Source organism: Selaginella moellendorffii, unplaced genomic scaffold (assembly GCF_000143415.4).
Source record: "Selaginella moellendorffii unplaced genomic scaffold, v1.0 SELMOscaffold_89, whole genome shotgun sequence".
NCBI lineage: Eukaryota > Viridiplantae > Streptophyta > Lycopodiopsida > Selaginellales > Selaginellaceae > Selaginella > Selaginella moellendorffii.
The window spans coordinates 612,053-635,600 of NW_003314350.1; the positions used below are offsets into that span (position 1 = coordinate 612,053).

General features: G+C 48.5%; 7 protein-coding genes across 11 annotated transcripts; 5 read left to right on the forward strand and 2 right to left on the reverse strand.

The window, feature by feature from the left end:
* Positions 1–821: 821 nt before the first annotated feature.
* Positions 822–2,949, forward strand: LOC9638333 (zinc finger protein WIP5). The gene is made up of 2 exons (XM_002988490.2): positions 822–2,007; positions 2,370–2,949. Exons 1-2 carry the CDS (start codon positions 1,150–1,152, stop codon positions 2,850–2,852), a joined length of 1,341 nt encoding a protein of 446 aa, XP_002988536.2. The 5' UTR covers positions 822–1,149; the 3' UTR covers positions 2,853–2,949.
* Positions 2,950–4,661: 1,712 nt separating this feature from the next.
* On the reverse strand, positions 4,662–6,898 carry LOC9638334 (pentatricopeptide repeat-containing protein At3g57430, chloroplastic). The gene is made up of 2 exons (XM_024662406.1): positions 6,812–6,898; positions 4,662–6,755 (listed from the first exon to the last, which is right to left on the reverse strand). The coding sequence occupies exons 1-2, from the start codon at positions 6,854–6,856 to the stop codon at positions 4,818–4,820; spliced, it is 1,983 nt and encodes a 660-aa protein (XP_024518174.1). The 5' UTR covers positions 6,857–6,898; the 3' UTR covers positions 4,662–4,817.
* An 873-nt stretch (positions 6,899–7,771) lies between these two features.
* Positions 7,772–9,493, forward strand: LOC112341715 (nuclear transcription factor Y subunit A-1-like). 2 transcript variants are annotated; one of them, XM_024662307.1, is made up of 6 exons: positions 7,772–7,872; positions 7,955–8,246; positions 8,315–8,436; positions 8,499–8,573; positions 8,634–8,801; positions 8,893–9,493. In XM_024662307.1, exons 2-6 carry the CDS (start codon positions 7,988–7,990, stop codon positions 9,268–9,270), a joined length of 1,002 nt encoding a protein of 333 aa, XP_024518075.1. In that variant the 5' UTR covers positions 7,772–7,872; positions 7,955–7,987; the 3' UTR covers positions 9,271–9,493. The 2 variants fall into 2 exon arrangements, with proteins under 2 accessions (XP_024518075.1, XP_024518076.1); XM_024662308.1 differs by having other exon boundaries at positions 8,318–8,436.
* A 94-nt stretch (positions 9,494–9,587) lies between these two features.
* Positions 9,588–18,681, forward strand: LOC9638881 (serine/threonine-protein kinase ATR). 4 transcript variants are annotated; one of them, XR_002990650.1, is made up of 18 exons: positions 9,588–9,780; positions 9,830–9,974; positions 10,044–10,156; positions 10,211–10,548; positions 10,597–10,724; positions 10,777–10,921; positions 10,972–11,379; positions 11,436–11,511; positions 11,562–11,856; positions 11,903–13,021; positions 13,071–16,311; positions 16,362–16,925; positions 16,978–17,601; positions 17,654–17,848; positions 17,897–18,075; positions 18,135–18,223; positions 18,358–18,520; positions 18,584–18,681. XR_002990650.1 is itself a non-coding variant. In XM_024662306.1 (16 exons), the coding sequence occupies exons 1-15, from the start codon at positions 9,621–9,623 to the stop codon at positions 18,062–18,064; spliced, it is 7,719 nt and encodes a 2,572-aa protein (XP_024518074.1). In that variant the 5' UTR covers positions 9,588–9,620; the 3' UTR covers positions 18,065–18,075; positions 18,135–18,381. The 4 variants fall into 4 exon arrangements, 1 of the variants encoding a protein (XP_024518074.1); XM_024662306.1 differs by lacking the exon at positions 18,584–18,681 and having other exon boundaries at positions 18,135–18,381; XR_002990651.1 differs by lacking the exons at positions 9,588–9,780; positions 9,830–9,974; positions 10,044–10,156 and having other exon boundaries at positions 10,445–10,596; positions 10,656–10,724.
* On the forward strand, positions 18,531–19,682 carry LOC9638335 (probable xyloglucan endotransglucosylase/hydrolase protein 23). Its single transcript, XM_002988492.2, has 4 exons — positions 18,531–18,687; positions 18,743–18,843; positions 18,899–19,107; positions 19,170–19,682. Exons 1-4 carry the CDS (start codon positions 18,531–18,533, stop codon positions 19,582–19,584), a joined length of 882 nt encoding a protein of 293 aa, XP_002988538.1. The 3' UTR covers positions 19,585–19,682.
* LOC9638336 (GDP-L-galactose phosphorylase 1) lies at positions 19,682–21,162 on the reverse strand. The gene is made up of 7 exons (XM_002988585.1): positions 21,072–21,162; positions 20,913–21,007; positions 20,798–20,857; positions 20,536–20,745; positions 20,292–20,477; positions 19,979–20,230; positions 19,682–19,915 (listed from the first exon to the last, which is right to left on the reverse strand). Exons 1-7 carry the CDS (start codon positions 21,160–21,162, stop codon positions 19,682–19,684), a joined length of 1,128 nt encoding a protein of 375 aa, XP_002988631.1.
* A 233-nt stretch (positions 21,163–21,395) lies between these two features.
* On the forward strand, positions 21,396–23,109 carry LOC9638882 (growth hormone-regulated TBC protein 1). Its single transcript, XM_002988493.2, has 7 exons — positions 21,396–22,012; positions 22,060–22,176; positions 22,237–22,415; positions 22,465–22,558; positions 22,610–22,687; positions 22,735–22,836; positions 22,895–23,109. Exons 1-7 carry the CDS (start codon positions 21,602–21,604, stop codon positions 23,051–23,053), a joined length of 1,140 nt encoding a protein of 379 aa, XP_002988539.2. The 5' UTR covers positions 21,396–21,601; the 3' UTR covers positions 23,054–23,109.
* Positions 23,110–23,548: the final 439 nt, after the last annotated feature.

Below are 23,548 nucleotides of genomic sequence, written 5' to 3' on the forward strand. Positions count from 1 at the left end.
CTACAAACAAGGAGCTTGAGGTGGTACTGTGAACATTGAGTTCTAAGTTTTCTAAAACTCTCACGTACCGTCTCTTTCGTGATCTCGTGCTCTTCTGGATAGACATCTATGTCTTGTTTACAGTTGTTTCGTGATTCTAACTAGCTTGAAAACCTGCGAGCTTGCAATGTTAAAAGAATGTCAACTTATAGAGCACGGCAAAAGGAAACTTCTACTTCTCTGTAAGGCCTCTGGGATGCCTTGTACAAGCCGGGGGATGCCAAGTCTATCCAAGAACATCGACAAAAGCAATGTTAGTGAAAGGTTTCTTTGTTTATCCCAAAAATAATCTAAAGCCTTGTAGCTTTTGCTGTTCTTCTTGTACAACACTTCCATAGATAAGCTCTAGCAAAAAACTAGATCCAAGCCAGCACTAGACGTAGCCTTCATCAACTGGAAGTTACTCGTCTGCGGGTTAATCCAAATAAAAAACCACACGATTACGACTTGTCTTTAGCCAGAAACGCTTCCACCAAGCCCAGGCTCGAGCAAGGACATGGTGTGGGTTGAGGAACCATTTGAGGATGATTAGCATGCCATTAAAGAAACTAATAAAATAATGGGCTCAGTGCACTATGAGATCTATCATGTAAATAAGTATGATAGAAAAGCCAGAGCTCATGGAGGAAAAATTGTTAAAAATTACAGCAGAAACTACAAAGAAATACGTAAGTTAGTCAGCTGTGTATTACAGTAACAATTAGCAGTGCTGGCTCTCTCCCAGGATTTTTTTAATAGCTAGATTATTTTCCCACACATTGCCTGACACTTATAAGCCACAACAACACTGCCTTAGTTCTCATATTTTCATTCAAAGTCTCAATTGAGTTCCAGCACTATATGCTTTGGAGCACACTCACTCACACACGCACACTCTCACACTCATATCACACACACCCAAAGTACAAAGTTCTTGAGTGGAGTGATTTAAATCCATCCCAGGGAGCTAGGAAGAAATTCTTAACTGGTTTGATGGAGATCATCCATGGACGCTCCTTCACAGCTGCCCAATTTTGCCCAAGACCAACATTGATTGATCCATTGGAGTGATTCACCCAGAATTTCTTGCTATCTAGAGAAATTTCTCTTGTTTCTTCTTCTCCTCTCTCTATGATCATGAGCTCCAAAGCAATGATCCATCACCAGCATCACCAGCAGCAGCAACACCACCATCTCAATCTCAATGTCAACAATGTGCTGCCAGATTGGATCAAGCCACACTACTTGACAGCAATTCACCACACTGCCCACCAGAATCTCCCCATCGCCATTCCAATTCCCATGCCACTCCCAAATCCCCCAAGCATCAAGAAGGAGTCGCCATCCAGCGGCCAGGATCGCGAGCATCGGACGATCCCCACCGCACCAATAAAGCCTCTCTACGATCAGCACGGGCAAAGCGCGCAGTCTTGCTCCTCCTCCTCGATCCCTTTCGTCAGCCTGCGGCGGCCGCCAGAGATCGCCAGCAGCAGCTCCAGCAGCGCCTCCGGATCAGCATCCGCCACTAGCAGCAGCGGCGGCGGCGATGGCGTCCAGCAGATCCAGACCGGCATTCTCGACGACGATCGCATCCCACTGGCACTGGCATTGCAGCTGGATCAAGATCGAGCGCGGCGGCGGCGCGAATCGTCCTCGTCGCCAAATATTTCGGATCGGGAGGAGGCCGCCATGATCGATTCCCCCGGCGCGGGGCTCCGGATTGGGCTCCCGACGGAGGCGATCGCCTTGAGCAGGAGCAGCAGCGCCAGCGCCAGCGCCACAGCGGCGATCGATCAGGGCAGTAGCAGCTCGGCGGCGATGGCGGTGGCGGTGGCAGTGGCGGATCCCTGCATGTTCCAGGATCAGGGAGCGGGGATTAGGGGCAAGGGCCAGTTCTGGATTCCAACGCCCGCGCAGATCCTTGTCGGCCCGACGCAATTCTCGTGCCCGGTGTGTGGCAAGACTTTCAATCGCTACAACAACATGCAGGTAATCAAGCGTCGAGACGTTCCTGGTCGATTTCTTGCCGTGTTCTTGCGATGGATATCTTGTGTTCTTCGTTTCCAGTTTACTTGTGCGTCACACTGTCTCGTCGATGGATCGTGTTCTCTTCTTGTTGAGAGAAATGGCTGGCTGGAGTGCTCAATCTTTGGTTGATAAGAGCTCTCCTTGGATGCCGTGTGTGAGAGTTCTTGAGGTATTTGACTCCCTTGGAAGCCTTTTCTCTTCTTTTGTCTGAGAGAATCTCTTCAGATGGTACTCTTTCGGTCAAGTTGGTTTTGTTCTTGCGAAAGAGATGACTCTGGAGATGACTGACTCGTTTCTCTTTTGGTTTTGTTTCCATGATCCAGATGCATATGTGGGGGCATGGATCGCAGTACCGTCGCGGCCCCGAATCCCTCCGCGGCACGCAGCCCAGCGCGATGCTCCGGCTGCCGTGCTACTGCTGCGCGCCGGGGTGCCGCAACAACATCGAGCACCCGCGCGCCAAGCCGCTCAAGGACTTCCGGACGCTCCAGACGCACTACAAGCGCAAGCACGGCGCCAAGCCCTTCATGTGCCGCAAATGCGGCAAGGCGTTCGCGGTGCGCGGCGACTGGCGCACGCACGAGAAGAACTGCGGCAAGTTGTGGTACTGTAGCTGCGGCTCGGATTTCAAGCACAAGCGGTCGCTCAAGGACCATATCCGCGCGTTTGGGAGCGGCCACTCTCCCGTGGGGCTGGATGAACAGGAGGAAGATCCGGACGAGGACGAGGACGAGGAAGCTGGATCGAATTCCACCAACGAAGACGACGGCGAGATGGACACGACTATGACGGCCATCTCCAGCTAGAAGCAGTCTTTGTTTTTTTCTTGTTTCTTTTTTTCTTTTTTTTTTGCTCCAAGAAACAGAGCACTACCTATGAAATGTGGTCAGAGTTTGTTCAGAATTCAGAATGAACCCTAAAAATTGATCAGAACTCAGGCTGAACCTTAAAAGTTGTCAGAATGAACCTTACAAATGTCAGAATGAGCAGCTTTCTTGGTTCAAATGTTTGAAAATCTGTCCTTTGTTGGGCACATGGTGAAGAGATATTGGGGATCAGGGAGTGGTGCGGATCTTGGATGGATCGCGGCGTTTCAGCTCCAGACACTATCTATTACATGCAGGAAAACATAAAATTTGTAGCATAACCATCTGATCTCTCTCTCTCTGGTGGAGATTTTTCCACGGCATTCAAAAGGCCCAGGTCTTTTGTCTGCTGCTGCTGCTGCAGCACATCTTCAAAACCCACACGCAAGATTGTTTAAGTTGGAGCGATCACGTCCCGAGACACGGCACAAAGGGGATGGGCGCAATGGCTCTTTTTTTGTTTTCGGGCAGAGTTTCACGCCCCGCCACGAGCGGTGTGCGTATAATTATGCAAAGTTCACCCGTGAACATACCACCCGCACTACAAGAACTGTGTTAACAGCGCGATCGCGGGTCGCCCACGAGGATGATTTCCTGGCAGCTTGTTCCACGCAATTGACGGCGATTAACAAAACCCTAGAGAGATGTGGGATCCCGCGCGTGGAGATTTTATGTTTTTCTTCTTCTGAAACGGCTTCGAGGCTCTTTCTCTCCCACTGTCTAGAGTTCGGCAGAAAAGGCATCGTTTACTGAGGATGAAAAAATGTCTTACATGAGCAACTTATACTCCCATTGACCGCCTCCTTTCATCCTCATTCAACTCAACGCATTTGTTCACATGGCTTCTGAAGTTAATATATAAAAACAGAGGAAAATCACGACACATGGACACGGCATGAAATCAAGGAAAGCACTGGTCACCGCCCGTAATCCTGCGGCATGCACGCTCTCGTGTTCCCCATTCTGTGTCTGAAAGGCGAGCGCACGCGTGCGTACGTGTGCCCACCCCACAAATTAGGGCTCCTGCTCGCCCGGGGTGGTAGGTCAAATGTGAAAAGTATGTTGGTTGCTTGTTCCAGCCCGTGACGAGCCAAGAAAATAATATTATGGCCAGCCATCATTTTCCTAGAGTTGGCAAAAACTTACAAACAAAGGTAGTGGAGGGTGGTGGATCATGGCCGGGGAAAAAGCCCTAATTAGCGAGCGCGTCGTCATCATTCATGCACCTGGATTTTGGTTATTCATATTTGTCTAGTTTATATTGGACACGGATAGATATTGCCGAATGTTTATGACAGGATTGTTTAGTCCCGATTAGCTTCTATTGCGATAATAGATACGTGTCCACAAGATTCCCATGTGGTGGATTAGTTGGTGTGGTCAAAAACAACGAGACAATGTTCCCTTGAGCTTGATAGGAAAGATGCCCAGATCAAATGTAGTCTCTAGTGGCAACAATCTTAACCCTTGGGAATAGTTTAGGGTCGCATAACACTGGACACTGTCCGTGCACGTAATCGCGCGCTTTTATTTAAATGGCTAAAGATCCCTCCCGCGAATATGCGTTAGAATGTTCTACGTGGATACCCCCCATGGCATGGGTGTGGATGGACCCATGGCGTGAGTCATGGTAGGCGCAAAACGACACCATCGCATGCGCGCGTGAGCTTCGGTGTGGACCCATGCGCATCTATGGCGCATGAAAGGTGGCCTACCATCGCCATACCACGACATGATCAAAACAACACAAGAAAAATATTTAGTCTTTGATATCTTTTGTATGGTTTCTTTTTCCGGCTCTTTCCCTTCAATGCCTCGAGCGAGTGAGTGCCTCTTGGAGCACAGCAACGCTGATAGCTAGCTTGAAAGAGAGAAAACAAAGAAAAACAAACACAAAGGCCACTGTCAGCCGAGAGATTCCTGGAAAGGTTCCAGCGTGGACTGGCTGGTCAACAGATTCGACAAGAGAACATACGAGTTTGGATCGCTTGCGTCGATCAAACTCGCGGCCTTGACACCTCGCTTTGCGTCGCCGTGAACTCTGCAAGCACTCAAGAATGCCCGCCACGACACGGCATCCATAGCCAGGCTGAATTCCTCCGCCTCGCCGAGCCTCCCAACTTTGGCCAGCGCGTCCACGACACACCCAAAGTGCTCCGCCAGCGGCTGGATTCCATGGTCCTCCACCATGGAGCTAAAGCACGCCATGGCGTCCTTGACGAGCCCCGAGTGGCTGCACGAAAGTATCGCGCACAGGAAGCTGACGTCGTCGGCTTTCGTCCCGTCCTGTTGCATCTTCCAAAACAGCTTCAGACTGTCCCTGGGATTCCCGTGCTGCGCGTTGGCCGCCACCATGACTGTCCACGAAACCACGTCCCGGCGTTTGATCCTCTCGAACTCGCGGTTGGCGGCGTCCAAGTTGCCACACTCGGCGTACATGTTGACGATCGCGTTCCGGACGGTGTCGTCGCTGTCCAGGCCTTGAGAAGCCACTCGGGAGTGGAAGAGCTTTCCCTGAGTCGGGGCCACGGCACCGGCGCAGGCATCGAGCGCGAGGACGTATGAAACTTGATCCGGTTTCGTGCCTTCCATGTCCATCGCCTGGAAGAGCTTGAGAGCTTCTTTCGGCGAGTCGAGCTGGATGTAGGCCGTGAGCATTGCGTTCCACGAGACCACGTCCTTCTTCTTCAGGCCGTCGAAGACGCACTTGGAGTTTTCGAGGCTGCCACACTTTGCGTAGAGGTTGATGAGGAAGTTTGCGACGATGTTGCCGTCGAGCTGGAAGCCACTGGCCAAAACTCGCCTGTGCATGGCTTTGGCAGATTCCTCACCCGTGTAGACGCAGGCGTTGAGAAGAGCCGTGTAGCTTATCTTGTCTGGCTTCAGGCCTTCCAGGTCCATCTTCCAGAGGAGCTTGAGAGCCTCCTTGCCGCAGCCGTGCTGGCTGTACTCCACGGCCAAGGCGTTCCAGGAAACGAGATCCCTGCTCGGCATCTCGTCAAACACCTTCCTGGCCTCGTCCAAGCTCGCACACTTCCCGTACATGCTCACCAACGTGTTGTTTACGTTGACATCGCCGCCAAAACCAGTGGCAATTGCTCGAGAGTGAGCACTTCTTCCACGTGTTAGATCCCCCGAGCTCGCACAGGCGTCGAGAATGCTCACGAACGTCACCTTGCTCGGAGGAATGCCTTCCAAGTCCATCTTCTTGAGAAGCTCCAGCGCTTCTCTTCCATGCCTGTGCTGTGCGTATGCTGTTATCATCGCGTTCCAGGAAACCACGCTCTTCACCTCCATCCCCTCAAGAACACCTCTTGCCTCTGCCAAGCTCCCACACTTCCCGTACATGTTAACCAGCGTCGTCTCCACAAACACGTCCATCATGAAACCACTCGCGAGGAAAGTAGCGTGAAACTTTCGTCCCTGTTCCAAGTCTTCAAGCGTTGCACAGGCAGCTAACAAGCCAAGCAAGCTCGCCCTGTTCGGTCGAAAGCCTTCCATGCTCATCAACCGAGAAAGCTCCATAGCCTCTCTGGCATGCCCGAGCTGTGTGTAGGACGTGAGCATGGCGGCCCAGGACACCGAGTTCTTCAAAAGGATGCCGTCAAACACCTCCCTGGCCTCGGAAACACTGGAGCAGCGTCCATACATGCTGAGGAGTGCGTTTCCAACGCCAACATCTGTAGTGAAACCATCTGCTGTAGCTTGCGAGTGGACTTTCCTACCGTGCTCCAAGTCCGTGCAAGCATCCAAGATGCCGACGAAAGTGAAAGCGTCAGGCCTGGTTCCATCCTGCTGCATCTCCTGGAAGACTCTAAACGCCAGCGTCGAGTCTCTGGCCACCTGCGAATACGAAACAATCAGTGCGTTCCACGAGACAACATCTCTTTGTTCCATACCGTCAAAGACAAGCCTCGCGTCGCTGGAGCTCCCGCACTTGCCATACATGGTGATGAGGCAATTGGCGACGATGAGATGGTCTTCAAACTCCGTCGCGGCAATGCTGGCATGCACAGCGCGACCAAGCTCGAGAGCTCCCAGAAGCGTGCACGCCTTGAGAGCCAGGCCCACCGTGAAAGTATCCGGTTTCACACCCTCAGCGTGCATTCTCCAGTAGATCACCAGCGCTTTGAAAGGATTGCCATTCCGGATGTGAGCCGTGATCATCACTGTGGCGAGGCACTTGTCCGGAACAACACCTTCCTCCACCATCTTCTCGAAAAATCCCACAGCCCCACTGTAATCCCCGTTGAGAACACAAGCCGAGACCATCTCGCTCCACGAGAAGAGATTCCTGTGAGCCATCGCTATAGTGTCGAAAACTCTACGCGCCTCCTCCAAGCTGCCGCATTTCCCATACATCCCAATCACCATATTCGCTAGCCGGCGATCAGCGCGACAATCGCTCTTGCTGACGTGATCGTGGATTTTCCTGCCCTCCGCCAATGCCTGCGCCTCGCCACACCACCGGAGCAATCTGCTATAGCTGCCGATCTTGTCCAGAGATTCTTCCAGAGATTCCAGAGCTCGATCTACATCCATACCTCTCCCGTCGGCGATGCCGCCGCAAGAATCAGCTGCATCGAGCGATAGAAGCCTAGAGAATCGAGAATGCGAGAATTGGATCCGCCGGAGCATCGCCCGCCCGGGCATGGGCGAAGAACCCTAAATTACAGAGATTCCACTAACGGATTCATAGCGACACGTGCCCACGGGCACCGGCTGGAGCCGGTAAGATCGCGAGACACGTGGCGGGAGCCTGGTCGCCGCAGATGGCGGTGCCGCCGTGCACGGGCTACAGCCAGTCAGCAGATCCCGCAACCGGCCCAGGGAGTCATCTTCGTCTACCTCATGTTTGGGTGCCTAGGGTTAGGGTATTGGCGTAGGAGCTGGTGGCCTCGACATCGCCGAGAAGCGCAAGGGCGATTATTCTCCATTCGTGAAGCTTGCGAGGCAAAAGGTGAATTCTTTGCGAGATTTTCACTCTCTCGCTCGCGATTCTCTGAAATTTCCGGTAGCTGAGAGCAAGATTGGCCGTGTAGGGTTTGCTGGGATAGGAGGCGACCGCCAGACCGATGCGCGGTGAAGAAATCCCTGAAAGCGAGGAGGATACGCGATCATCGTCTCCTGGAGCTGCTGCTAGTGGCGGGGCGGCGTCATTGCCGTGGTGGGGCGCTCAATCGTCCGCTACTGTCACTCAAAAGGCTGCTTTTGATGGTTGTGCGAGCGGCGGGAGAGTGAACTTCGCCCCAATGCAGCAGCCTCAAGCTCCACACGATGGTCACACTCTTTCTTCTCCAGCCCAGAAGTTACCAGCGCCTTCCTCCGGCACAGGTTTGCTGGAAACTTTCTTTCTTTCTTTCAAAGCAAAACCTTTCATACATTTCTTTCTTTCTCTTCAGCAGCTGTGGATGAGAATGGTGCTACTGCTGTGGCTACTGTCGGTGAAGTAGCGAATGGAATTCCTCCACCGCCGGGAGAGTTTATCATCCGGCCTCCCCAGCTCGAGCTCGGTCACCCAATGGTCTGAAAAACGAAAAGAGCGACAGAAGTTTGATGACCTTTCGTGTTGTGGACTCGTTCCAGGTTCGCGCAGCCTATCCGTATGATCCGTATTACGGTGGACTTGTTGCGGCTTATGGAGCGCAGGGAGTGCCAATGGTAGTGCTCTTTTCAGTAGGGAATTGTCGGTCTCACTCACGCGTTTTGTGTTTCATGTAGATGCATCCTCATGTTCTAGGAATGCAGCACAGTCGAATGCCTTTGCCGTCGGAGATGATGGAAGAAGAGCCCGTGTATGTAAACGCGAAGCAGTATCACGGCATTCTTCGCAGGAGGCAGATACGAGCAAAGGCGGAGCTCGAGAACAAACTCGTGAAGACTAGGAAAGTAAGTTTCTTTTCTTTCCTTTCCTCTCGTGGAACTAGTGTTTCTTCTCTTTTCTCCTGTAGAACTTGACTGAACCAATGTTTTTCCACAGCCATATCTACATGAATCGCGACACCAGCACGCGTTGAGGAGAGCCAGGGGATGCGGCGGCCGGTTCCTCAACACCAAAGCCAAGGAAGATGGGAAAGGATGCAACGATGTAAATGAGAGAGCTTCGTCAGTGTGCTCGGATAGCTCTGACGCCAAGTCCAACAGCGCTGGAGCCGGATCGGCGGAAAGCGGTGGAGCTGCCGGGTATCATCACCCTCGAATGATCTCAGCAGCGAATCAAGCAAATGGTTACCACAGTCTTCATCAAGCTCAGTCGTTCCATCCGTCAGCGTTCCATCCTTTAGCTAGTTGTGATGGTGGTGACAACGGGCAGAGTGGCACCGGCATGGTTTCCAGCATGGCTGTGGCGACGCAGTAAGATCGCGCCAGCGAGCGAAGATCGTAGGAGAGAAGTTTATGGGGAAGAGCCAATGTTGGGTGAAGTGGTGGATGATGATGATGATGATCATGATGATGGAAGAAAAGAGAAGGCTTGCAGTTTTGTTACCAGCAAGCAGTGTAGTAGGAGCAAAAACTCAGTTTGTGCAGTGTTCTCTTTTGACTTGTCATACTTGATAGTACGGACTGTGATATTCATGAAATATTATAGTACAGTTAAAGATTATGCCTGAAATATTCTAGTACGGATGAAGTTACACTAAAGCCCTAGCTAAACCCTAAATTTGGAGGGAAATAGGGGGGAGAGATGAATGTAGGCGGCAAGCGGCTATGGTGGATCTCTCGGCGCTGCTCCAGGATCTGGGAGACTGCATCGCCAGCAAGCTCGACTCGTCATCCGAGACGCAGCCGGAGAACGATGATCCGGTAGAGTCGCGCTTCCGGTCGGTGTTGCCTGTTCTTCTCGACGCGTATTTTCTTCCCGAGAAAGGTATGCGGTCGCGATAGGGGAAGAGAGGCTTATTTCGTGCGCTTGGCAGTGAAAGGACGGGAGATTTTGGCGATTTTGAAGCTGGTGCGGCACACTGTGGATCATTTTCCCGGTGTTCTCTTCCATGGCAAAGCTCATGCTGTTCTTCCTGTTGTTGCGAGGTTGATTCCACTTCTTGCCGAGCCCGCTGCGAGGTATAAATTTTTTATTTCTTCGTTTTTTTGTGTATGGAGTAACTTGACACCAAAATGTAATACTTGCAGTGGATGCTGCGAGTGTTTGTTTGAGACACTGCGTTCTCTCGTTTCAATTCTTCGCAAGGGAGAATGGGAGGTCTTCCAGTACTTTTTTATCGACGCCTTATTGCTCGTGGAAGGTATATCAAGTTGCGATTGCTACTATCTATTGAAAATTTAAGCTTGTGTTGCAGATTTGGCATCCGTTGGTTCCTTTTTTTCCCCTCCAACGAGAGTTACATCTCCTGCAACTATATCGGTGAATTGCTTCCAGGAATCTTTTTCCTGTCTACGAGGAAAAAGAGACGGAGACAGGTTTCTTGCACTTTCGTGCTGGGAATCCTCGAATGCCCCTGGGCTTTCGATTGACGTTACTGGAAAGGCTCGATGGGAGCCTCTCGCGGTATACGTTATTAAGCTTCTCACACATTTTTTTACCGAGGACTCGTTTCACGTTCGAGGTCTAGTGACACCGTGCTTCATGTTTGCCATTGGCACAATTATGTGTTATGGCTCTAGCAATCTACACAAGGTACAAACTTCAAGTTAACTTAGCGAGCGTAATAGTCCTCTTGCGCAGGTTTGCTTTGAAATGTTTGCTGTTGGAACATCTGAACTCGATGCTGATGTTGTTCCCAGTGAAAAGGCGATTTTGTCAATCTTGGCCGTGCTGTCTCTACCCAGAAATGGAGAACTTCCAGCCTTTAGGTTTGTTCTGTTTTTAAAATGTTTCTAATACTGAAATGGTGTAAACTTCCAGGACGTCGACTTACGATTCCAGCCTTGGCTCCAGTCTGCTTTCACTTTATTCTAAGAGCGCACCAGATGTTGTAAAGTGCACGGCTCAAAAGTTTTTGGAATTATTTCCAACTACAATTATGACGTCCGCTAGTCGCGACTTGAAGGTCTGTTTCTATTATTTAGTACAGGAAGTATTCTTATCGAAAAATTTCAGGTCGCGTTCTGCAACATTTTGTCAATTATTCTCAAGCAATGCCCAATATATTCCAGCTGCGTCCTCTCTTTCACAACGATGATTTTTGTTCCCGACATTATGTCTCCGTTCAGCTCCTGTCTCCAAATTGCTATCAATGCGGATGCCGGAAATGCTGAAAATGGTTCCAAAAGACGCAAGCTACGTGAAGGTGAAGCTTTGACCTGTGGAGTGGAAAACTCGTTTGATCAGATGCATGAAGTTTTTGGTAGGCTGGAGATGGAAAATAAAGGCAGTACAATGCCTGTCGAAAGCTTATTAGCAGGCTATTGTGTTCTTGCTCGATCCTTTTGCCGAGCACCAGGAACAGATTACCTGCGACTAGTTTTACAACATTTTTGTGAATGGCTGATTTTATCCAAGTCGAAGGCAAGTATTTCTATCTCCCGGTCCTTTTTCTTCTATCACTAATGCGTTTCTTACAGGAGCTGATAACGAAACTTACAAAGTTTCAGCTGTCTATCATTCTTGAAGCAGTTGAGGGTCTGATTTTTCATCCTGGTAATGAGGTTCTCTATTCAGCTGCATTTCCTGCTGACTCTTATCCACAGACTCAGAAATTCCGGAATTGGTGTTTTGCCGAGTTAAAGAAGTAGTTGGGCGTGTTCTGGAGATGCCTTGGTTTAGATTTACGGCTTCTCAAGGAGATAGTATTTGGAAGGCAAAACTACACGTGATGACGATTCTTTCCAAGATGAAAGAGCCTGAAAGGTTCAATGCTGATCATCTACTTCGTCTTGGATTGAGAGACGAGGACATGCGTGTCCGATCGGCAGCAGTGACGTGCATTCCGTTGCTGGTCGCCCATTCGTCTATGAGCTGGTTAAAGCTCTCTGAACTTCTAAGGTAAACATTTCGTTTGAGATGCTTCTTTACTTATGATTTTATGCAGGGGTATGGACGAGGACAATGAGCAAGTTCAAGAAGCGCTATGCTCAACTATTGGAAAGCTGTTCTGTGTCGCCGCTGCAAACCTTGTCCCAACGTCAGACATGCAGCAACTCTCGTGCAATATCTGTGACAACGGCATTGCCTCTGCAAGTGCGGTGCTTAAAGACTTGGAGTATCCATATTGGAAAACCGTTGTACTGACGCTGCTTCTGACGAATCGGTCCTATCGGGTGCAAAGTGCTGTCGTACGAAACCTTTCTCGTCTCCTTGCACACAGTTTTGAAGTAGACGCGAGGGACATATGGGTGAAGTGTCTAGATGTTTTTCCACTGCATCCTGATCGTTCCGCGCGGAAAGCATTTTGCTCTCAACTCAGAGGCTTGCTGACTCAGGAACATATATGGTACTGCACAGTTGGCCACAAGTCCGGGGACTACGAAATACTTAAGAAGCTGGGAGATGCCTTGGCTATAGCGACAGATCCAGACGTGTTAGAGACTCTTATGGAAACCGTCGCAGAAGTTGGGAAGGTGGCAAAGGGTGATGATCTACGGGTGTCTGCTACTATCCTTCTTATAGAACAGCTCGACAAAAGTGAAGTTTCTGCAAGGGCCGTGAGCGTGAGACTCATATGCGAGATAGCAGCTGCTCAGTGGCCATCCGATAGTAACAGATGCGTGGAAAGGATGGTCGATAGCTCGAGCGAGATATTGTTCGAGTTTTTTTTGAAGAACCTTGTTCTTCGTCCATTCCTCGTCAAAGAATTTGCCGAAGCGGTGATGAAGATTTCTACGGGCGACTTACTGAGAAAAATGATACCTTACGTGCTTCCGAAGCTTATACTGGATCAACAGCACGACGAAAGAGCTCCTCAAACGCTTAATGCTCTAGCGCATCTGTTACAGACAAGTTTGCCGCTGGTGTTACTCGAATGGTGCCACAAGGTTTTGTCCGTGCTCTTACTTCGAGCGGACGGAAGGGAGCTGATGGCTGCATTGCATTTCTACGAAGCACAGACGGGATCAGATGCTCGTGAGATATTTGCAGCTGTCTTGCCTGCGTTACTTGACGAACTAGTTTGGTTTCTTGGGGACACGAGTAACGATGAAGCCGTTAAAAGGTAACATTTCACAAGTTTCTTATTTTCCTCCTCTAAAACTGAACTGCAGGTCTGCAAGAGTTGGTCCCATGATTCAAGAAGTTGCCCGTATTATATCCGGATCCGATGATCTACCGAGTTTCTTAAGGCAACATTTTGTACGCCTCTTGAACAACATTGATCGGAAACTCTTACGTTCGGAAGACGTCCAAATGCAAAAGCAGGCTCTCAGGTGCATCGAGCGTTTGTTAGAGATGATCGGTTCTCATCTCAGTGCTTTTATTCCTAAGATCATGGCTTTACTCTCTCAGCCGCAAGACTTACAGTATGAGAGCCTTAGCGTTTGGCTTTCATTTGTCAAAAGACTCGCTCAAGTTTCCCCAGCAAACCTGAAGACTGTCGCAAGCCAAATCGTCGTGGCGCTGATGCCGTGCCTTGAATCTGAACAGTCATCAACTATCGATGCGGCAGTACAAATTTTGGAGGAGCTGATACTCAAGAACAGGAGGTTGCTGGGGGACCAGATAAAAGAACTGCCGTTACTTCCCAGCCTGGAGCCTTTGGCAGCTGTGAACGCCGTCTTGAACGAAGTGCGTGGATTCTTAAGTTTACGAGATCAACTCTTACGAGCAGGCGAAGGTTTGAACCATGAGAGCCTATCTTTGAGGCTCGTCACCGCAACTGAGCTGCTCAAGTTACTGTCCAGTAAAAGGAACGATATCACTGCACTCGTTCTTCGGGAGACACCGGCGGATGCAGACGCAGTGAGCAGCCTCGTGACTCGGTTACTGCGTGGTTGCTCGGAGGAATCACGGACATCAGCGGGACAGAAATTCAAGCTGGCCTGTGCCGAGTGCTTGGGTGGTCTCGGTGCTATTGATCCCGTCAAGCTACAAATAAGCCTACGACATCGTTCGAGCATGCAGCACACGGAAGAGGATCTCGTGTTCCAGTTGATAAACCAGCACTTGACCAGAGTTCTCCGAGCAGCATCCGATACCGACGTGCAAGATGCAGCAGCTTTAGCTATCCAAGAGCTTCTCAAGCTCACAGGCTGCCATGAAGCTCGAGGTGTCTCAAGACCACCATCGAGTTCGAGTAAGCCGACTCAAAAGAGCAAGCTACAGCTTGGGGACAGGTTGTGGAGCAGGTTCTCCGATGCCGTCAAAGAGATCATCAGTCCTTGCTTAACGTCGAAGTACCTGCTCAAAGTTTCTGGAGCTCCGATGCCTTCCGGGCCCATTTTTCGTCAAGGGATACTGTTCAGGAGGTGGATGTATCTGTGGTGTCGAAGGCTGCTCTCGCAAGTAACCGGTCAGATGGCATCGATTCTCGGTGCTTGTAGAGGTGTGGTAAGACACGACATGGATACGGCACTATATATACTCCCGTATCTCATACTGGACATAGTCTGCCACGGGTGTCAGGAGGCGCGCACAGGTGTTACGGACGAAATTCTAGCAGTCTTGGCTGAAGCTGGCACTGGAAACGACGGGCAGCCGGGGCAGCCAGTTTATCTTAACAATGCATTCTGCGGGTCGGGTGGCGAAGTTAGCATGCAGACCGTTTTTATGCTGCTAGATAATCTGGGACAGTGGGTGGACGACTCCAAAGCGCTAACAAGCAAGGGATCACGCTCGACACAAGCGAAGGAACTGTCCGCAAAGCTTTTAGTGCAGTGCGAGCAAGTTGGACAGTTGCTGGCTTCTATACCGAAGCAGAGTCTGGCATCGGCTTCTTTTCGTTGTCGTGCCTACGCTCGAGCGCTACTTTACTACGAGTCTTACGTTCGCGAGAAGTCTGGAGCTCTTAATCCGGCTGCTCTTGTGAGTGGCACATTCAAAGACGAAGACGTCGGTTTCCTTTTGAAGATTTACGGTGGTCTGGACGAGCCCGACGGGCTGTTGGGAATAGCTCGCTTGCAAAAGCGTGCAAGTCTGGAGGATCAAGTGCTTATCAACAAGATATCTGGGAACTGGGCCGAGGCATTGACGTTTTGCGAGCAAGCTTTGGAGCTGGAGCCAAAGAGCTTATACTGGCAATCCGGGATCTTAGACTGCCTCGTGAACATGGGACATTTCCAGGCGATGGTAACTCATGTTGATGGACTGCTGGCTCGCTTGCGAGATTCAAGAAGAGAGTGGTACATGCGTGGCGTTCAAGCTGCTTGGCGGCTCGGACAGTGGGACTTGATCAATGAGTACGTTCATGGCTCTGAACTAGAGGCAGGAAGTACTGAAAGTGATTCGGCATTCGATCTTAGCTTGGCCAAGGTACTGCAAGCACTTCGCTCCAAGGATCAGGTGAAGTTCCAAGAGCAGCTTACGCATGCAAGGCTTGCTTTGCTTGCACCGCTCGCGGCCGCCAGTATGGAGTCGTACGTCCGGGCGTATCCTGTGATCGTAAAGCTACACATGCTGCGGGAGCTCGAAGATTTCTTCTCGTTGGCTGACAAAGGTGGCGACAACAAAGACCAACTGTTTGAGAACTGGAACGGACGTTTGAAGATGACGCTGCCTTCGCTCTCGACAAGGGAACCTATACTGGCACTTCGGAGACTGCTGTTCTCCGTCTGTGACTTGCAGTCCGAAATGGGAGGCTGCTGGCTGCAGTATGCAAAGCTTTGCAGGACTTCCGGCCATTACGAGACTGCAAACCGGGCCATACTTCAGGCACAAGCTGCTGGTGCTCCGAATGCACACAGGGAAAGAGCCAAGCTTTTCTGGGATATGAAGAAAACGCATCGCGCAATTGATGAGCTACAACAAGTTTTGGTGAACGTACCTCTGAGTGTTCTTGGAACCGCCAGCGGTGCTGCTCTTTCAGGACTTGTCCTTAACACCTCGCAGACGGAGTCAGCATTAGAGTTGACAGTCGAAGAACAGGTATGCAACGATGCAGCAAAAACTTTGCTTCTCTTGGGAAGATGGGCCCATTGTACAGGGCAGAAACAAAAGGAGGATGTGATCAGCATCTACACCAGAGTGAAAGACTTGCAGCCAATGTGGGAGAAGGGATACTTCTACATGGCAAGGTACTACGACGATTTGCTAGTGGATGCCAGGAAAAGGCAGGAGGAAAACAAAGAGCACAGAAGTAACACAACGAAGCGGGGCAGTAATGCTGACGACAAGCCATGGTGGACTTATCTCCCCGATACGGTTCTTTGTTACGCGAAGACGCTGCACAGAAGTCACCACCATTTGTTCCAAGCCTTGCCTCGCTTGCTGACGTTGTGGTTCGAGTTTGGAAGTGCGTATCGCAGTGAAAGTCTTGGTTCAAACAAGATCGTAAAGGCCGCGCATGTCAGGGTAAGCTTTTCATCGTTCTTCGAGAAATTTCTAAAGTGTGGTTTTTGAAGGTGATGGCTATAATGAGAGGTTGTTTGCAAGAACTTCCGTCATATCAGTGGCTTGCTTCTCTTCCCCAGCTAGTCTCAAGGATCTGTCATGACAATGAGGAAGTGGTCAGGCTGGTGAAGCAAATCATCCAAAGTGTTTTGCAAGCTTATCCTCAGCAAGCCTTGTGGACGATGGCTGCTGTTTCGAAGTCAGATATTCCTGAGAGGCGCAGTGCAGCTACAGAGATAATTCAAGCGGCAAAGTTTTCAACTCGCAACGATGACGAGAGAGCGACGTTTGTTCAATTTGCTACTTTCATCGAGCATATGGTCCGACTATGCTTCGCCCCCGGTGCAAGTGAAAAAGCTCGGTCTCTAACCCTGTCCACAAGCGACTTCAGCTCTCTCAAGAGAATGATGCCCCTCCAGGTAATTATGCCAGTCCAGCGAGCTCTTGCTGTAACTTTGCCCGCTGATGGCCTTTCAAACTCGAGCTACAATCCTTTCCCGTCTGGCGACTGCTCTACGATATTTGCTATTCGGGACGACGTCGAGATACTGGTATCGTTGCAGCGGCCCAAAAAGGTATGCGTGGCAGAAGTTTTTCAAACTACAAGCATCTAAATCGTTCTGTCAGGTTGTGCTTGTTGCAAGCGACGGGACAGAACATCCGTTTCTCTGCAAACCCAAGGATGACTTGCGTAAAGACGCTCGAATGATGGAGTTTACAGGCATGATCAACCGTCTGCTTTCTAAAGACCCCAGCAGCAGGCGGCGGAAGCTTTACATTCGGACGTTCGCAGTAATACCACTGACAGAAGACTGTGGAATGGTGGAATGGGTGTCACATACGAGAGGCCTACGACACATTCTACAGGACTTATACGTTTCGGCCGGCATGTTTACCAAGGAGACCAACCCGACCATCAAACGCATTTACGAGGACAACAAAGATAAGAAGATCTCCGCCACCGAGCTAATGCGTGACAAGATACTACCGATGTTTCCTCCAGTTTTTCACAAGTGGTTTCTCAACACGTTTCCGGAGCCAACGGCTTGGTTCCAATCGAGGCTGGCTTATGCTCACACTACAGCAGTGTGGTCAATGGTGGGACATATCGTGGGGCTTGGGGATAGACACGGTGAAAACATTCTTTACGACTCTACGACGGGTGACTGCGTTCACGTGGATTTTAGCTGCCTTTTCGACAAGGGGTTGCAGCTCGAGAAGCCAGAACTTGTTCCTTTCCGTCTCACACAGGTGCGTTAACATTTCTCCGTCCGTTTTTTTTCTGAAGCTCTGCAACTTGCAGAACATGGTCGACGGCCTCGGTATAACAGGCTATGAAGGTGTGTTTTTGCGAACTTGCGAAATCACCTTGTCTGTTCTTAGAGCCAACCGAGAGACGCTCATGAGCGTTCTAGAGACGTTTATCCACGATCCTCTAGTGGAGTGGACGAAGTCTCACAAGTCGAGTGCAACGGAAGTCCAAAATCCTCATGCTCAGGTGACTGGTCACTTTGGCTTATGTATTGGAACTGACTGGGCTTTCCAGCGAGCGCTTGCAAACATCGAGGCTCGTTTGCAAGGAGTGGTCGTAGGTGTTGCTGCAGCTCCGTCTTTACCACTCTCGGTAGAAGGCCAAGCTCATCGTTTGATTCAGGAGGCCGTGTCTCACGAAAACCTGGGACATATGTATGTCTGGTGGATGCCGTGGTTTTAGCACGGCTTGAGGTGCGTAAAATGTGCGTGAAATTTGGTTCTTTATGCTCACTAATTGTTCTTGGATGCAGCAAGCGGATTTATTTTAGATATATATGAATTTGAGTTTCTTGAAGTTCGATAATCGTGACTTGGGCCACACTCCAAAAGCTTAAAACAAGTACGTGCATCTATCATTTTAGTGCAGGAGAATTAGTAGTAATTATGACGTATTGTTGCTGTCAACAAGTCGTAGTCTTGAGCATGCCACTAAAATAGTGATCGCTCACGGAATTGTGAAATATAACTGTACAGGTTTTGAGTGCGGCCTGTTATGAAGTTCCAGCATTAGCTCTTCACTCTAGATGATGGCGATGGTGATGCCATTCTCTGATGATCCCCACTCCACTTGCGGAAATTAATCTATCTACAACAACATCGATCGTCTATATAACTCAAGGCCGAGCAGAACCTTAGAGTAAGCAGCCATGGCTGGTCTTGTCATTTTTTCTTTGCTAATCTCTGTGGTCTCATACTGCAGCAATGCGAAACTCAGTGACAACGTCGACATTACCTGGTCTGCAGATCATGTTGATAGAGCAAATGAAGGGACTGAGCTCCTACTCAAGCTTGACAATTCATCTGGTATGTAACTCTCTCAACTGGACTTTCTCCATGCTGAGGCTTTGCTTTTGAACAGGGTCCGGCTTCAAATCCAAGGAGCAGTACATGTTTGGAACCATCAGCATGGAGATCAAACTCGTGCCTGGCGAATCTGCTGGTACTGTGACGTCCTTCTATGTAAGAAGCACCTCCGCTTTCGTCGACACTAGATCTAAAATCTTCTTTTGCTCAGTTGCAAACGGACTCCACCCCCAGTATTGGACCAGACTACTACGAGTACGACTTCGAGTTCCTTGGAAACGTGTCCGGGGAGCCTTACATCGTCCAGACGAATGTTTACGCCGGAGGCAAAGGTGGCCGAGAGCAGCGCATTTACTTGTGGTTTGATCCCACGGTGGACTTCCACACATACACCATGTCCTGGACCAAGCAACACACAGTGTAAGCTGCTAGTTCTTCTCTCCAGACTCTGGATCCCGGCTTACAATTCGATCCCGTTTCAGGTTTTTGGTGGATTCGACTCCCGTGAGAGTTTTCAAGAACAATGAAGAGAATGGCATTCCTTACCCCTCCAAGAATCCCATGACGATGCGCTCTAGCCTGTGGAGTGGGGAAGATTGGGCTACGCGAGGTGGGCTCGTGAAAACCAACTGGAACCACGCTCCCTTCATCGCTTCCTTCCGGAACTTCATTGCCGATGCCTGTGTTGTCTCTCAGGGTCAGGGTCAGGGTGGCGATGATTCCTCGTGCTCTAAATTTCTGCCAAGTTCTTCTGCAAGCTCCTTTAGCTCTGCCAAAATGGAAGGCAACCTTGGATCCGAAAAGTTAGGCTGGGTGAGGAAGAATTACATGATTTACGATTATTGCACTGATGCTCTCCGATATCCATCACCTCCACCTGAGTGTTTTCTCATTTAATTGTAGTGATCTTAAAGTGTCTTCTCATTTGATTGTAAAGAACTTCAAGTGATCTTAAAATTGTGGATCATTTTTCTTATATATTTTACATTGGTGTTTACATTTTGGAGTAATATTTATCATTTGTTACAAGGTTTATGATTTTGTTGAAGGCTTTATCGTTTAGTGAAACTTCAGCAAGCAGTTTCCATGCATATTCTTGGGTGACATTTTCGAAATCTTGCTTGCGTTTGAGAACTATGTGACCGCTTATCTCCCAAACAGCAGGGTTGACTTGTGTTTCCAAAATTTCGGCCTCAACTTCACCACGAACTTGTCTCTCGGCAAAACACTAGAAGAAAAATAAATTAGCAATAAAAATCACTAGAAACCATGTAAAACTACCATGAGTTACCTGTGGGAATAAGTAAATTTGTGATCCCTTATCAGCAATAAGAACATTGTATGGAATATTTTGTTCTTCAAGAGTATTGCATATTGTAACAATTTGATATGATAATTCTTGAAAATTACTTGATCCAAGCTCATAAATAATGCCTTTCACAGGATAATTTTCCAATTTGTAAATATTAAAACCCTTCACATGATTAACAAGTAGCTTTTTCGATGCCTTCTCTACTGGAAATATATATTCCAAATAATAAGCCTATTATCAAGAAAAAATTAGCTTACAGTAATAAATATAAAAATATTATTCTTTCACATACCTGAAAATGGAGATGGTTGATTGTAGCAAATGCTCCCAAACTATTAAATCCAAGTCTAAAGTATATATTATTTGCTTGTTTAGCCATTTGAAGAGCTATAATAAATGTGTTTACTTCTAAACGTTGTGGGAGACAATCAAGTAACCTTGGAATCAATAATATATGTCCAAATTCTATTGGACTCACCTGTTAAAAAAATTGTTAATAATTATATATTAAAAAGGAAAGAAATTAAATCACTCACATTAATAATCACCATATTTGAGCTAGTTGCCAATGATGAATTTTCTGGATCAAAAGAGAAGAGAATTTCTTCTTGGCCAACTTTAGTAAAGTTGAATTTACTGGGATCAAAATCTTGCAAAACTTGATCCATTTTAAACTCAGTGGGACGCTTTTTTGAATGCCTGCCCTCGTTGAGTTGGGCAATAAAACCACAATCTCCCGAAAGAATCTATTCAATCAAATATTAATTCTTTTATTTGCGAATAACAAAAAATTTCTACCTTTGTCTCGCATGAGGTAACATCGTAGCGGAAGAGTCCCAGTTTTTGCTTCTCCATCCACTGACCAGAGATTGAGTTAGAAAGTTATACATACTAATCTAAGAGAACAACATACCGGAGCAAGAATAAATGAGTGTAGGAAGTCTATAGTTTCTCCCTTGGTATCCATACACTGTGCCTCACCATACAAGTAAAGAGGCACTCGCGCTCCTACAATCGAAAAAATAAAAGGGTTAACCATTAGCAAAAAACATAGAAGAAATAAAAAACTTACCAGGAAAGCAACATGGTCCCAAGCAATTTCTCCCACAACCATGGTTAGTTTCTGAGCGATCATTAGAAACAATGGCTGCCTCAAATCCCATCTCGAAGAAGCTAAAATACGAAGAAGCTCAAGAGCCACAAATTAACGCTAAAACCCTTAGGGCAATCTTTACTGTTATATATAACGATTCCTAAAAGGATTGCTACTCCCTTTAGTATCTTTTCAACGCATGCAAGAGTTTGAACTGCACCGTTGGATGATGCTGCGATCCGACGGTCCCAGAGCTAAAGGCGGAACGTGCCATGTGTAGGAGCCCTAAAATGGACTGGGCAATGGGCGCGAGCGTGTTGCGCAGCCACTGTTGTCTTTGCCGGGTCGTGTATCGGCGGCGATCGAGAGATTCATCTGATCCAGGGTCCAGGTTTGTGGCGCGATCGATCGATCACATCTCAGGGAAAGATTTCAGGGGAATGCTATGACTGTGATGGATCAGGGAGAAATCCGGGTGTTCTTGCGGTAGCGAGCTGGAAATATCGGTCATGGGGAGCTCTAGAATGGTGTGGATGACTAGGAAAGTAGCCATTCTCGATCTGTACGCGTTTCCACTGGAGGTGCCGCTGGAAGACGCCGCTCTTCTCAACGATCTAAAGAAGAGGGTGAAGGAGCAGCACCGGCAATGGTTGTCGATCGAGGCAAGCAAGGGAGAGGACTGGTATGTAGATAGATTCGCGAGAAATACTCCATTCCTGGACACCTTTGCCGCTTATGCCAAGTCCAAGCAGCTCAAAGGGATGATCCGAAAGGGAATTCCTCCAGCTCTTCGTCCAAAGGTGTGGCTGGCTTCTTCCGGCGCTGCAAAGAAGCGCTCCACAGCTCCCAGGAGTTACTACAACGATCTCATCGAAGCCGTCGAGAATAGAGTCACTCCGGCGACTAGGCAAATCGATCAGGTAAGCTATAGTTTCTCGATTGACAACTCATTGTAGTTTTTTTCCAGGATCTCCCTCGAACTTTTCCGACACATCCATGGTTGGATTCCAAAGAAGGGCAGCAATCGCTGAGAAGAATTCTTGTTGCTTACTCGTTTCGTGACTCTCGAGTCGGATACTGCCAGGTAAGAGAACTTCATTGTCATCACATTGTCCAGTTCATAGCTAAAGTTTTGTGGTGATAGGGAATGAATTTCATCACAGCGCTTCTTCTTCTAGTGATGAGGTCGGAAGAGGACGCCTTTTGGATGCTTGCTGTGTTGCTGGAGGACGTTCTCCACAGCGATACTTACTCAGACAATCTCTATGGTTGTCATATCGAGCAAAGAGTTTTCAAGGACCTCATGAGGCAGAGAAGTCCGAGGTAAGAAACATTTTCGTCTTTACAAGAGATCGATTTGGATCTGTTTCAGGCTGGCTGCCCACTTCCATGATATTGGATTTGACGTGTCGCTAGTCACCACCGAGTGGTTTCTTTGCTTGTTCTCCAAGAGTTTGCCTTCTGAGGTAAGTTTTGTCCGCTTCTTCAAAGAGAAGAAAATCAAATCGTGTTTGCAGACGACAATGAGAATTTGGGACGTTCTTTTCAATGAGGGAGCAAGCATCATCTTTACAGTGGCACTATCATTGTTTCAGGTAATCAGGAAAAAGCATTTAAACTTAAAGACGCTTTTGAACTGCAGACGCGAGAAGATCACCTTCTATGTGCCAGAAATGTTGGTGAAGCTCTCAGAATTTTGCACGATGCAACCCCGAGGCTGTACAACCCCGATACAGTTCTTAAGGTGTTTGATGGCTGGCTTTTTTTGTTTCCTTCTGATCAATCCCATGGTAATAATTCAGGCTGCTTTCGAAGGACTGGGCATGATGACAAGCTACACCATTGCCAAGCACAGAGAGAAGCAAGGAGTGGTTGTTGCAGCCGAGCTACAACAAAAATTAAGACAATCCACAACAACTTGTGATATTGGCAGTAGATTGTGTGGTGCTACAGTTCTCTAGAATTTAAGGATGATTGATCACTTGATCCAGTGTCAATCTTTTCCTTGGATCCAAAACAAGCATGCCCATAATAAGATTTCTCGCCTCTGGCGACAGATTGACAAGCCACTGGAACTCCAGGTTCGATCACTTGTAGCCTTTGAGAAGCTCGTATGCGATCACTCCAAGCCCCCAAATATCTACAGCCTTTGTGTATGACAATCAATGCCCTTACTGGGCATTTTACAACACTTGTTTTTTTAAATTCCCTAATTGATGATTAATAATATACATCTTTAAACCCTTTACTATATATTTAAAGTATAAGATTGCAGTCGTTTTGTTCCAAGTCACAGTACACCTCCCCCATAAGATCACGTGCTGACGATTGTGTTGCCAAGGATCACATCAAGGAGCCCATTTTTGCGACTATCCTCTCGTGGGTCGATGCGATCACCCCCAAGACTCATTTCACACAAGCCTGTCTTTGAGTCCTTGGAGATGCTCCATCTCCCA